The sequence below is a fragment of the Phascolarctos cinereus genome, unplaced genomic scaffold (genome assembly GCF_003287225.1).
Source record: "Phascolarctos cinereus isolate Bilbo 61053 unplaced genomic scaffold, phaCin_HiC Scaffold_5;HRSCAF=322, whole genome shotgun sequence".
NCBI classification, from domain to species: domain Eukaryota; kingdom Metazoa; phylum Chordata; class Mammalia; order Diprotodontia; family Phascolarctidae; genus Phascolarctos; species Phascolarctos cinereus.
The window spans coordinates 101698320-101711779 of NW_027555958.1; the positions used below are offsets into that span (position 1 = coordinate 101698320).

At 36.6% G+C, this 13460-nt stretch overlaps 1 protein-coding gene across 2 annotated transcripts in view; it reads right to left on the reverse strand.

Annotated features, from left to right (window-relative positions):
* The window catches only part of CCDC170 (coiled-coil domain containing 170), a 91900-nt gene that overhangs the window by 38278 nt on the left and 40162 nt on the right, over positions 1 to 13460 (reverse strand). For both annotated transcript variants that reach the window (XM_020986616.2, XM_020986618.2), the window contains one exon: positions 4627 to 4944. In XM_020986616.2, the coding sequence (XP_020842275.1) occupies positions 4627 to 4944 (318 nt within the window). The remainder of the gene's footprint in view (positions 1 to 4626; positions 4945 to 13460) is intronic.

The following is a 13460-nucleotide window of genomic DNA, read 5'->3' on the forward strand; positions in this document are numbered from 1 at the left end:
GATGGCCATTAATTGGGGAATGGCTGAGCAAGTTGTGGTATATTAATATAATGGAATACTATTGTGCTATAAGAAATGATGAACAGGCTGACTTCAGAAAAACCGGGAAAGACTTATATGGTGTGATGCTGAGTGAAGTGAGCAGAACCAAGAGGATTTGTACACAATAACAGCCACGTTATGCAATGACTAAGATTGTTAAACTGAACCCTTCTCAGCATTACAAGGATCTAAGACATCTTCAGAGGCCTCGGGATGGAAAATGCTGTCCACATCCAAAGAAAGAACTATGGAAGTCAAATTGCTATCACTTATTTTTACCTTCTGTTGAGTTTTGTTTCATCTTTCTGATGGTTCCTCCTATTGGTTTTAATTTTTACTTACAACTTCACTAATGTGAAAATATGTTTAATGGGTATGTAAATGTAAGGCCTATATCAGATTGTGTGCTGTCTTGGGGAGGGGGAGGGGGAGGAAAAGGGAGAAAAATTTTCAACTCAAAAGCATATGGAAAAAATTAAAAAATTAAAATTAAAAAAAAATGAAAATAAAAAAATAGCCTAACCCAAATGGCAAAAAAGGTCCAAAAAGCAATGAGGAGAAGAATGCCTTCAAAAGCAGAACTGGCCAAATGGAAAGGGAAGTCCAAAAGCTCACTGAAGAAAATACTTCCTTAAAAATTAGAGTGGAGCAAATGGAAGCTAGTGACTTTATGAGAAATCAAGACATTGTAAAACAAAACCAAAAGAATGAAAAAATAAAAGACAATGTAAAATATCTCAGTGGAAAAACAACTGACCTGGAAAATAGATCCAGGAGAGAGAGTTTTAAAATTGTTGGACTATCTGAAAGCCATGACCAAAAAAAGAGTCTAGACATCATCTTTCAAGAAATTATCAAGGAAAACTGCCCTGAAGAATATCAGAGAAGAACCAGAGGTTAAAATAGAAATTGAAGGATTCCACTGACTGCCTCCTGAAAGAATCCCCAAAGGAAAATTCCTAGGAATACTGTAGCCAAATTCAAGAGTTTCCAGGTCAAGGAGAAAATATTGCAAGCATCCAGAAAGAAACAATTCAAGTATTATATAACAAGCTACATAATTATATATAATATATAATAATATACAAGTGTTATATAACAAGTATATAACAAAATCTTTATGAGTCACACACAAATTAAGAGCATCCTTAATTAAAGTATTAGAAGAGAAATAAATAGGCTTTTGAAAATTATATACAACATTGGTCATATCTTTAAAATCTCATAGTTAATTGAAAGCTATAGGGGTCTATGAGATCCTATGGTGTTTGTTATTTATGAATTACAAAAAAGAAGAGAAAAAAAGCCAAAAAAAAGTATTTAATTCAGCAGAACAAAATGCTCCCTTCAGTGTCTCCCATCCACATATCAAGATTTTTCAGGATTCCTTAGAAAATATAATGAAAGAAATAATGCTATTCGATAAACATCAGGAAAGGCATAAAACAGGGAGATATATGCTTGCCAAAGATATTTGACACTGCTGGAGAAAATCCAGCATAGAATCCAGATCAAGAAGGGATTCCCTGTGCCTGATGAAGTCCTCCAGACACACCTGTTTGTAGATTAAATTGAACTGATTGCAGCAAGTCCCAGGACATTTCTGAGCCTCCTGGAATATATCTGTACTTACTCAAAGGAGTTTGCTCCGTCCATCCACATAAGAAAGACAAAGTGGATGAAGATGTGGCTAGGTTATACAGAGGGTAGAGTGCTGGACTTGGAATCAGGGAAAACTGAGTTCAAATCCTGCCTCAGAAACTTACTAGCTGTGTGACCCTGGGCAAGTTATTTAACCTTCTTCAGGCTGTTTCCTCATCTATGAAGTTAGGGGAATGGCCTGACCAGTCCTTTCTATCCCTAAATCTATGATCTTACAATCCTGTGAATGTCTACTGCTCAGATTTCTATATGCACTGGGACGGCTATCCCATAGAGTTTATCCAACAGTACATACATCTGGAACAGGCGATATAAAGGGACAATAAGCTGGGTCCAGAGTTGGAAAGGAGGGGAAGAGTGGGCAGATTTCCTTCAGGAAATTGCAAAGTTCTTTTATCGAGCTCAAGCTTACTATGAAAAGAAAGATCCGTCTTTCAATCTTAACATTTTGTTGATTTTGACATGCGGTGTTGACATATGGAGCCCAAATACTGGCTCCAAATACCTTTCTAAGGAGGATTTGCCTACAGAGGACAAAAGAGAGGCACATCATAGGTGTAAGTAGGCTACAATGTCTGACCAGTCAGGAACTCCAAACAGTACCAAAGAACATCACCAAAGAATATGAAAGCAAGAAAAGAAGAGAGTCAAGAGTAAGAGATGACAAGTAACAGCCCAAGTGTTCTACCAGAAACCTTGTGATGTGAGGAGAAAGTGAGGAAGACCTCCAGCACCTTGGGTGGGACTTCCTGTGGCAAACTTGTGGAAGGTCAGGAAGAAGAGACACACTCTTCTATTCTTAAGTTCTCTGTGCCACCCTTCTTCTTTCTTAGCAGACGACACAATTGAGATCATCCATCATGATCTCCTTTTCTTCTCTACAATCAAAACTCCTCTAGGTCTTCATCCATCCTAACTTCCTTGGCCCTAACTTCTAAGGAAAAAGAGGTGCTTCTCTTTCCCAAGGCCAAACCCTCCACTTGTGTCCTTGATTGCATTTCCTTTCCAAGTTGTCACTGCTCTCTCCCTCTTCAAATTAACCTTGTAGTTGCTTACTTTTGTGTGTCTTATCTTCCAAGTTAAAAGTAAGCTCTTTGAAGGTATTGTTTTATTTTTGTCTTTCAATGCCCAGAACCTACTACAGTGTCTTAAATATAGTAGAAACTTGGTAAATGTTTCTTCAGTTGAATTTGAAATGAAATGTCTAATAGAGTACCACCAGTTCTCTATCCTTGGCTAAATTCTTCTTAACATTTTTATCAAGGACTTGGATGAAGGCAGAAATTGTATGTTTGTGAAATTTGTGGATGTTATGAAGATTGTAGGAATGGTTAACATATTAGGTCAGCAATTCTCAAGGTATCATCCAGGGATCCCTGGGGGTCTCCAAGACCCTTTCATGGGATCAGCAAGGTCAAAACTATTTTCATAATAATATTAAGATATTTAATCTCTAATACAGTAAATAGATATGCCCTCATAAACAAAAGCTCTTTGGTAGAGAAGAGAGTTTTAAGAGTTTAAGAGAGTCTTACTAATACATACACTAATACTAATACTATTTTTTTTAAAAGAGTTTAAAGGAGTCTTGAGACTAAAAAGTTTGAGAACTGTTATACTGAATGACAAAATCTGCATACAGATATAATTCATACTGGAAAATGGGCTAAATGTAGATAAAATTTAAGAAGAATTAGAGGCAGCTAGGTGGCACAGTAGCTAGAGCTCCAGCCCTGGATTCAGGAGGACCCGAGTTTAAATCCGCCTCAGACACATAACACTTGCTAGCTGTGTGGCCCTGGGCAAGTCACTTAACTCTATTGCCTAGCCAAAAAAAAATTTAATAAGGATTATTGTAAAATCCAACATTTGGGTACAAAGAATCAACTGTTCTAGTACAGGAAGGTGAATATTCATCACAGACAAAAGCTCATTTGAAAAGATCTAGGGGTTTTAGTGTACTTTAAGTTTAAAGTGAATCAATACAATATGGCAACCCAAAAAAACCTAACACAGACTTAAGTGGTATTAAGAGAAGTATAGTATCCACAGTAGTGGAATGAATGAATGAAAGAAAGAAAGAAAGAAAGAAAGAAAGAGAAAGAAAGAAAGAAAGAAAGAAGGAAAGAAAGAAAGAAAGAGCAATTATTAAACACTTACTATGTGCAAAGTACTCTACTAAGTGTTGGGGATACTTTAAATATAAACATTCTCCAGGGATGTTAAGAACCAGATGTTAAATTTTCAATATGAGTATTTACACCTCAGAAATCCATTCCTTGGAAGAACAGTCAAACCTAAAGTAGAGCTAAGGCTAGGTTAACCACATTAGATTCTTGGGGAAGGTGGGACTCAACAGAAGAAAAAGTTTTCTTGACCCTCTATGAACTCTGGTATGCATTAACTTTGGATTCTATGGTGCATAACAAAATTGTTTTATGTCCCGTGCCTTCTTAGTTTGATGCTGGCAAAGAAACTAAAGACACCTGGACAAGAGCTGGTCACAAAATAAAATCAGAAGTTCGCAGGAAACCCTGAGGAAAAAGCATTTTACCTGGAATGAATGTCTATCTGTTCTCAATTAATAAATAGTTATTGTTAAAATATGCAAAAACAAAAGCATGCAAAAATATGCAAAAGTAATTTTCAAAGGCCTTTAAGCTTTCTTGAGACATTCTGAAATGGTATATATCTATATATCATTGATGTGGTCATTTGTAAAACTCCAATACATGAAATGGACCTAATAAAGAATATATTATTTGATGCTATCCTAGTTTAAGCTTCCAGATATATTTGAAAGGAGCAAAGTTACATATTTAAACATTGGCCCAAGCCAGATCCCACCCCAATTAGCCCAAATTAGTGAAGCTTTATTAAATTATAATAAAGAATACTAAGTAAAAACAACTGTCCACTTACTTGTTTCCTGTTTTCTTCCTGTTTGCTCATTTCCTGTATTCTGTCCAATACATCTTCCTTTGAAGGCTTAACCATCACCGAGTTTCTACTTAGAAGGTCGGCAATTTGCTCCATGAATAAACAGAAACGGTTCTGAAAGGTCTTTGCTTCCTCCATGCTGTTCTTCAAACTCTCCTCAGTTTCACAGGAATTTTTCTTCAGACGGCTCAGCTCCTTCTTAGTGGAATCCCAGGCCCTCTGGCCAATAGCTAGTCTTTCTTGTAAGATCTTAATTTCTCTCTCAAAACTCTGTTTTGCTTCTATAGCACTGGTCAAGTCCTAAAAAAAGATAAAGGGGAGTAGGGTAGAAAATAATGTCTTTGAATCAGAAAGACAAGGCAGAAAGTGAAGATTGGATAATATTTTTAGGTGCATACCCCAACATAAAATTCCCCTAAACAATGTCATTTCTTATTAACTGTCTTAATATATTATGTCTAAATGCCACTATAAAGCAAAGATTGAGATGTAACAACATTCAGCCAATGGTGTATTTATCCTGGATTCCTCATTATCTCTCAACCCCCCAAATCCAAACTGTTGCCAAAGTCTGTCAATTTCACCTTTGCAACATTTCTTGAATATACCCTCTTCTCTCCTCTGATACTGCCATCATCCTGGCAAAGTCCCCCATCACTTGGACTATTGCAGTAGCCTGAAGGTGGGCCTGTCTATCTCAAGTCTCTTCCCACTCTAATCAATCCTCCATTCAGCAACTAAAGTGATTTTCCTAAAATTCAGGTCCAATTATGTCACACCCCTTCTCAATAAGCTCCCTATTGCCTCTAGGATCAAATACAAGATGTTCTTTTTGGCATTCAAAACCTATCAGAACCTAGACCCTTCCCATCTTTCCAATCACCTTGTATCTTACTCCATAATATACTCTTCAATCCAGTGACACTGGCCTCCTAGCTGCTCCATAAACAAGACACTCCATCTCCAGGCATCTTATCTGGCTGGTCCCACGCCTGGAACACTCTCCTCCACTCTCACTATAGATCTCCCTGGTTTCCTTTAAGGCTCAAATAAAATCTCACCTTCTATAGTAAGCCTTCACCAATCCCCCTTAATTCCAGTGCTTTCCTTCCTTTAATAATTTCCTATTTATTCTGTAAATAGCTTGTTTGTCCATATTTTCTTGCTTATTGTCTCCCCCATTAGACTATAAGTTCCTTGAGGGTGGGGACAGTCTTCTGCTCTTTTTGTATCCTCCACACTTATTATGGTGCCTGTCATACAGTAGGCACTTAATAAATGTTTACTGAATTTAATTGCTTGTTGAAAATATGAAACTAACTGCCCCCTGGAATTTGTTTCATCTGAACTCATGGTTTCCTGCAAACAATTAGGGATTGGAGGTATGATGTGCATGTATTAAGTTCATCAATTGATTTACTTTGATTATTAATGACAAAAAATTTAGGGTGAGAGTTTTCTTCTATCCTTTATCCTAATTATTCTACCTTTTCTTCCTAAAGCACCAGTTAGTATTCCAGATGCAAAGAATATGCCAGGTAAATTAGGAGTTTTAAAAAAAAGGAATCAAATCAAAATCAACAAACATTTATTACCACCATGAGCAGGGCACTGGGGAAGAAACAAAGTTTTGGATAGAAAATGGTCCCTGACCTCAAGCAGCTTAGAGTTTCATAAGGAGCTAAGCCATCACTATAGATAGTTATGACACACAATTTTACGTGATAATTGAATTAAGGAGTTTACAAAATATAATGCTACATAAGGTCTGAAGGGGAAGGTCATTACCATAATACCAATACATGTATGAATCAGGAAAAGAGAGAAGAGAGAACAAAGGTTACAAATAAAAAAATATTAAGAGAGGCAGGAGAACCACTAAAGTATGAAAAGAGAGTATCCAAGAGAGACCAAGCAACAGTTATAAACTGCAGAGATATTTAAGTGAAAAACAAAAAGTACTGGATGGAGATTGATTGTGAGAGAACAAATTAGAAGTTATTCAGGGAAAGAATGAGTGAGATCAAATAGCCTAAAATTCCATAGGAAAAGTCAACCCAAGAGGATTAGAAGCTCTAAAACAGGGATTCTCACCTAGAGTACATAAATTTGGATTTTTATGAATATTTTGCTAGTTGTATTTCAACATGATTGGTTTCCTTTTGTATTATATTTTATACATCTTAAAATATTATGAACTCTAACTCTAAAGAATGAAATTCTGAAAACACAAAGTGAAAAAATTCTGATCAGTAGGAAGAGGGAGTTGTCTAAGGAGACTGATGTGAATGTATTTAGACTTTTAAAAGACATGTATGGGGGCAGCTAGGTGGCACAGTGGACAGAGCGCTGGCCCTGAAGTCAGGAGGACCTGAGCTCATAATCCGGCCTCAGACCAAACACTTGACACTTACTAGCTGTGTGACCCTGGGCAAGTCACTTAACCCCAATTGCCTTAAAAAAAAAAAGACATGTATGGAAGACAGGAGCAACAGGAACCAAAGATGAAGACAAAGGTACAGCATGAGGAATGAAAGGGATTTTTTTAACCATAAGGAGGAAATGAAGATTCTCATAGAACATATACTCAATTATTTGCATTAGATAACGAACAAAAAGAAGGTAGAACTATTAATCAGCTATGTTGCTTCTTCATTCTCTGCCAAGAACTGGAAAGGATTGAATGACCTTGGATACTACAAGGTTGAAACCAAACTTAGTCAGAAACTCCCCATACCCCTCCAAAAGCCTGGGATTCAGGAACTCCTAATACTTGGCTCCATGCTTCCCTTCTTCATAGCTGCCATTTCTCAGGCAAAAAGGTTACACCATGGCCTTACCAGCACCGGTGACTGTAATTCAAGACTCAAGAACTCTCCTCTCAGACCACCGGGGTGAAAACATTTGCAACGGCAACATGCCTCTGACTCAGACCACAATTTTCTCCCAGGTAGAGGGGAAACTAGAAACCTGCACTAGTTCTCCACTCCCAATTCACTGCTCTGTTCTGATCTACACTCAGTTCTTTCATGATATCTGAGACACTACAAAGAAGACTCTTTTTATAGGCTCATACAAATAATGAACAGCAGTAAAGAGCAAAGCAAATAAGATGTAAGGATTATGATTAGAGGAAAAATATAACCTATTGGTTTAAAAAAAAGTATTATATGAACAAAGGCTGGCATAGAGTGATGGACTTGTAGTCAAGAATACCCAAGTCTGAATACTGCCTAAGGCATTTATTAGCTGCATGATCCTGGGCAAGTCACCAAACCTCTCTAAGTCTCAGTTTTCTCATCTGTAAAATGACGGGGTAGGGCTATATGGCTTTTAAGGTCCAGCTCTAAATTTGTGATCCTTTCTCATAATTAATACAGAAAAAAGCTAAAGAAGGAAACAAAAAGAAAAAGAGAGAGAAAGGAAGAAAGAAAGAAAGAAAGAAAGAAAGAAAGAAAGAAAGAAAGAAAGAAAGAAAGAAAGAAAGAAAGAAAGAAAGAAAGAAAGAAAGAAAGAGAGAAAGAAAGAAAGAAAAAGAAAGAAAGAGAGAAAGAGAGAGAAGAGAGAGAGAAAGAAAGAAAGAAAGAAAGAAAGAAAGAAAGAAAGAAAGAAAGAAAGAAAGAAAGAAAAGAAAGAAAGAAAGAAAAGAAAGAAAGAAAAAGAAAGAGAGGGATGGAGGAAGGAATAAAGAGAGATGGGAGAAAAAATGACGGTCTGTGAAAAATAATTGAAAGACTATAATGAGCATAATGAAAGGCAGCATGGCTTATGGAATAGAGAGCTGATCTTGAATTCAGGAAGACCTGGGCTCAGGTGCTGCTTCTGATATGTACTATGTGACCCTGGGCAAGATACTTACCCTTTCTCTCAGTGACCCCAGGAAACCCTCTCAGACTCTAAGTTGCACAGAATGCCAATGAAATGATGGGTCTTTTTTTTTTGAGGGGGAGAAAGGAGGAGTTAATATAATAATTAAAATAACATATATCATGAGAAAAGCCACATATACTCTTCTGTTTATCCCACTACATGAATATAAGGGAAAGATCCAGAAGACTTGTTTTTAAAAAGCAATAAAAAAGCAAAAAGCTATACTTTAGAAAAAAGTGTTTTCTGTTTATAAAAAGCATGTAAAAATCATTGACTGATTAATCAACATGTAAAAAGTCTTCCAGTTAGGTTTAGGGCAAGCAAGTTCTAAAAGCAAAATGGAACTTCATGAATAGAGGGCAATACCCATGACTAGACTATGAAGGCCTGATGGGTCAAAGCCTGTAATTTTCACCAGTTGCCCTCCTCCTTTATAAAAGTGGGTGACTACTAGAGGATTTAATGACAATTGGTATTTGCATAGTACTTTAAAGCTTGCCTGGTACTCTACTAGCTTCTCTGCACCTCAGAACATCCCCTTTGGAGCATCTACTACAGGTATTATCTCCATTTAAACAGTTGGAGTAACTGAGGTTCAGAGAGATTTTTTGATTTACCTATTCATAGTCACACAGCTACTCAGAGGCACTTTAAACCTAGGTCTTCCTAACCTCAAATCTAGCATTATTCCACTACAACCCATTGCCTCTCTTTAAAAATACTTTCCCTATACCAAGAGATTAGAAAAAGGAGAAATGATATTTGAAATAAATAGGTTTGGGGGTGGGGGAAGCGTAAAAATTTGTCCTGAATATTATGGAAGATAGACTATCAGATGATTTATTGGACATATACATATACATATATATATACATATTTTTCTCTCTCTCCTCTTTTTTTCTCCCCCTTTTTCCTCTTTCCCCTTCTCCTCTCTCTCTCTGTCTCTCTCATACATACACACATTCAAATACACAAACCGATTTTTAAGTCAACTAATTTCTATGTGCTGATATAAAAAAAAATTCAAAAAGTGGATGAGCAGTTAAGATGCCTGTATCCCAGTGGTAATAACCGAACTAATTATAGAATCAATTTCTAAAAATGCCTTGCCTTTCAAGTTGCTGGCAATAGTTGGCTTCATTTCCCCTTTGCCATTCTAAAGCAGTCCTCTCAGAAAAGACCCACTGTGACTACTAATTAAATTATGGGTAGTAAAGTAAAAAACCAAGGACACTTTCTCACAATTGGAATATTTCAACAGTTTGCAGACTTACTTTCATCAAGAAACATGATGGATGGTTAATTATAGTCCCCAGCCTCAGCAGTAATAAATTTGCTTAAATATACTAAGATAAAATTGGGGGGAGGGGAGTGATCAGAATATTGAGATTACCAATTAGGTAGGCTAATAAAAGAAATTCACATACAATCACGCTAGAGTTTCACATACAACATCAATACATAATAAGGGACTTTTACATGGAGGAGAAAAAAATCACCCGAGATACAAAAAGGGGCAGTTTTGCACAGTCAGCCAAGTGACCCATTCAACAAGTTTGAATAACCATAGATAAATATATATTAAGCATATACTATGTGTCAGACATTTCTCTAGCACTGTATAGTTTTCAAAGAACTTTAATCAAACAACTCTCTAAGCTAGGTAATACAAAGAATATCACTATTTTACAGATGAGGAAATGGAAGTTCAGAAAGGGTAAATGAATTATTCTGAGGTCATCTAGCTAGTAAATGGTAAAAGCACAACTCAAACTCAGGTCCTCTGACTCTAAATTCATTGTTCTTTCTACTATATACCTCACTGCCTTTCATCAGAATAACTTTGTGCTTTTTACAAAAATCCCAGAGAATATTTTAGCATCCAGTTTACTGTATATTATAAACTCATCAATAGTTAGAACTTTGATCAACTAGCAACTTTTACTAGAAAAATAATAAACACAGACAAAATTTCAAACCCCAACTTAGACAGCACGCCGTTATTTGACTGCCTTAATGACCTAGGTAACCCTACCAAATCCTGTATTTGGTTTGGCATATGAAAAAGATATGAGTTCAACACTATATATACCTCTCAGGATTGCTGTGAGAAGTGCCATGTAAATTTCAAAGTGTTATAGAAATGAGTTATTGGGGCAGCTAGGTAGCACAGTGGATAGAGCACCAGCACTGGAGTCAGGAGGACTTGAGTTCAAATTTGGCCTTAGAGACGCAACACTTATTAGTTGTGTGACCCCTGGGCAACTCACTTAACACAGATTGCCTCTGAGAGAGACAGACAGACAGACACAGAGACACAGAGAGAGAGAGAGAGATGAGTTATTACTGTAACCCATACTACACTACAGTTGACCCCCAATCCCAGACATGGTGGATTCAGATACAATTTGAGAGTTCACTCACAAAATTTCTCAAGGTCTTGCCCCCAGCTAAAATTCTGGAAACGTCACTTTCTGGATTATTTTGCTCCCACCAAAATATCTCTTAGTTCTCCATTAAGCATTCAGGATTAGTACAGGACAAGTTTTATTCAAGCCAAGAAAACATTGAGACTATATATGCACTAGAACCTATAGTCATAAAAATTCTTCCCTCAACTAATGGACTCTGAATGCAGATCAAAGTATTTTTTTTTACTTACTTTATTCTTTCTCGTGGGTTTTTTTTCCTTCTGATCTGTTTCTTCTTCCACAACTGTGATGAATATGGAAATATGTTTTACATGATAACATATGTATAAACTATATCAAATTGCCTACCATTTTCAAAAAAGGAGAGGGAGAAAAATTTGCAACTCAAAATCTTGTAAAAATGAATGCTAAAAATTTTCTTGATATGTAACTGTGGGAAAAAAAACAAAATACTATTTAAAGCAAAAAGAAAAATTTCTCTCCTTCCCAAAGAAATCTTTAAAGACCTTCCAACTTATAGCACTACCCTAAGTAGTTCACATTTCCTCAGTGTCATTTCTATCTCCTCTCCCAGTGGGCCTCACTTTTCTCATAGGAAAGGAAATGAGAGTAACTAGGAGCCAGCCTCTCCAACCCAGACTTCACAGTCACAAATGATTCAGAGTATCCATTAAGGAAATAGTCTCAATTTGTTCTTTCACAACATTTTTAAGTTCTTCATTGTGCCTTGGACACACATTTTTTCCCTGCTGTGCTGATCTCCCTCTACCCCAACGAGGAGTAACAGGGTCAGAACTATGATTTTTATACATTTTATATTTACATATTATATATATATATAGCATACATACATTAGTTTCTCTGATTAGAATGTTTCTTAAGAGAAAGAGAAATCTTACCTTCCTTGGCAGTGGCTGACATATAGTAAGCACTTAAAAATGCTTTTCTATACATGTGTATATATGTATGTAACATGTATGCATATGTGTGTGGGGGTATGTATGTACATACATATATAGATATAGATATATCTCCCTGGGTCATCGGTAGATTAGAACCACCCTCCTGAGGGACCAATGCCTGAAGCAGAGGAGGCCAGCATCCAGTTTACTGTATATTATGAACTCATCAATAGTTAGAACTTTGATCAACTAGCAATTTTTACTAGAAAAATAATAAACACAGACAAAATTAAGTTATAATGGATGAAGAGGGTGGAACGGTTATACTGGAGATAAGCCCACAAGTGGATATTCTGGGGACAGTGATATAAAACACATCGTCCTACTCTACAAATGATCACACAATAGTAGTAAGCACCTACTTCACAGAATTGTGGTGAGGATAAAATGAACTAATGTGTGGATCTCTTTGCAAAGCTTAAAGCACTATGAAGATGATGGATATGATGACGATGATGATGATGATGATGATGACGCACCCCTTAGGGTCAGGGCATACCTCCCTTGGGGTAAAGTCACAGCTTCTACTTTGAAGACCACTGCTCTAGGTTATCTTTATATCAAAATAAAGCATTGAAATAAGGTGTTCATTTATAAACCTGTTACATTTTAAATATTTTAAAAACCAAGTACAAGCCTAATACAACACAAATCATTATTACACAGGTTTGGATATGCTATGGGATCGAATTACGTCCCCAAAATATGATGACTACACATGGCAGGTTAGAGGGAATTTGGCCTTTGGAACCTTTTTGAAAATTGTCTATCGGTTGACCACATCTTTCCCCATAGTTAAGATCAACAAATAGGACTGTGTGCACATTCAAAAATTCCCAAGGCAAGATGCAGATCCAGATGTCCTTTGTAGGTCCTGGGAGAAGCAGACTCTAGGCAAATTGTTAGGAGGTAAGTTTTGGCAGCAAAGGCCATGTCTACAGAATGGAGCCCTGAGCACCTTGGGGAAGGGGGGAAGGAATGGGAGGCAGGGAGGCAGGACAGGTGATGGGAAAAAGATCTATAGGGCTTATGTGTTTTAGTATGTTCTATTTTTAAAAAAAAAACAATAACTAAATAGAAAACCATGCTTATGTCTCTTTTAATCATAGCTGTGCAAGGCCATAACTCAGGCACCACCAGTAACCTGATGTAAGTAAAGCTTAATTGCAGGCAAAATCCCTATGCAGAAATCAATAGCTCTGGAATAATGATCTTGAAAACTTTAAAATTACAGGAAACATTGACAGAAAAGAAAGAAATTCTTAAGCCTCCTTTGCTAGGCAGTCCCATTATCTAACTTAAATAAAATTGTCAGAAAATTCCTCCACATGCCTCACCTAGTCTCTTAAAATGTAATTCACATCCACAATCTCTTTTGTCCATCATCAGTGAAGATAGGCAACAGCTAGACAGAATTAAAAAATAATATGATTGACAAGGACATGTTTGAAATCAAATATATCTAACTTTCTGGCCCACTGACTCTGACCTCTGGAATCCACAGACACGTGAATAGCTCCCATAAAGTAAAAGATTTCCTCAGTTTTAAGTT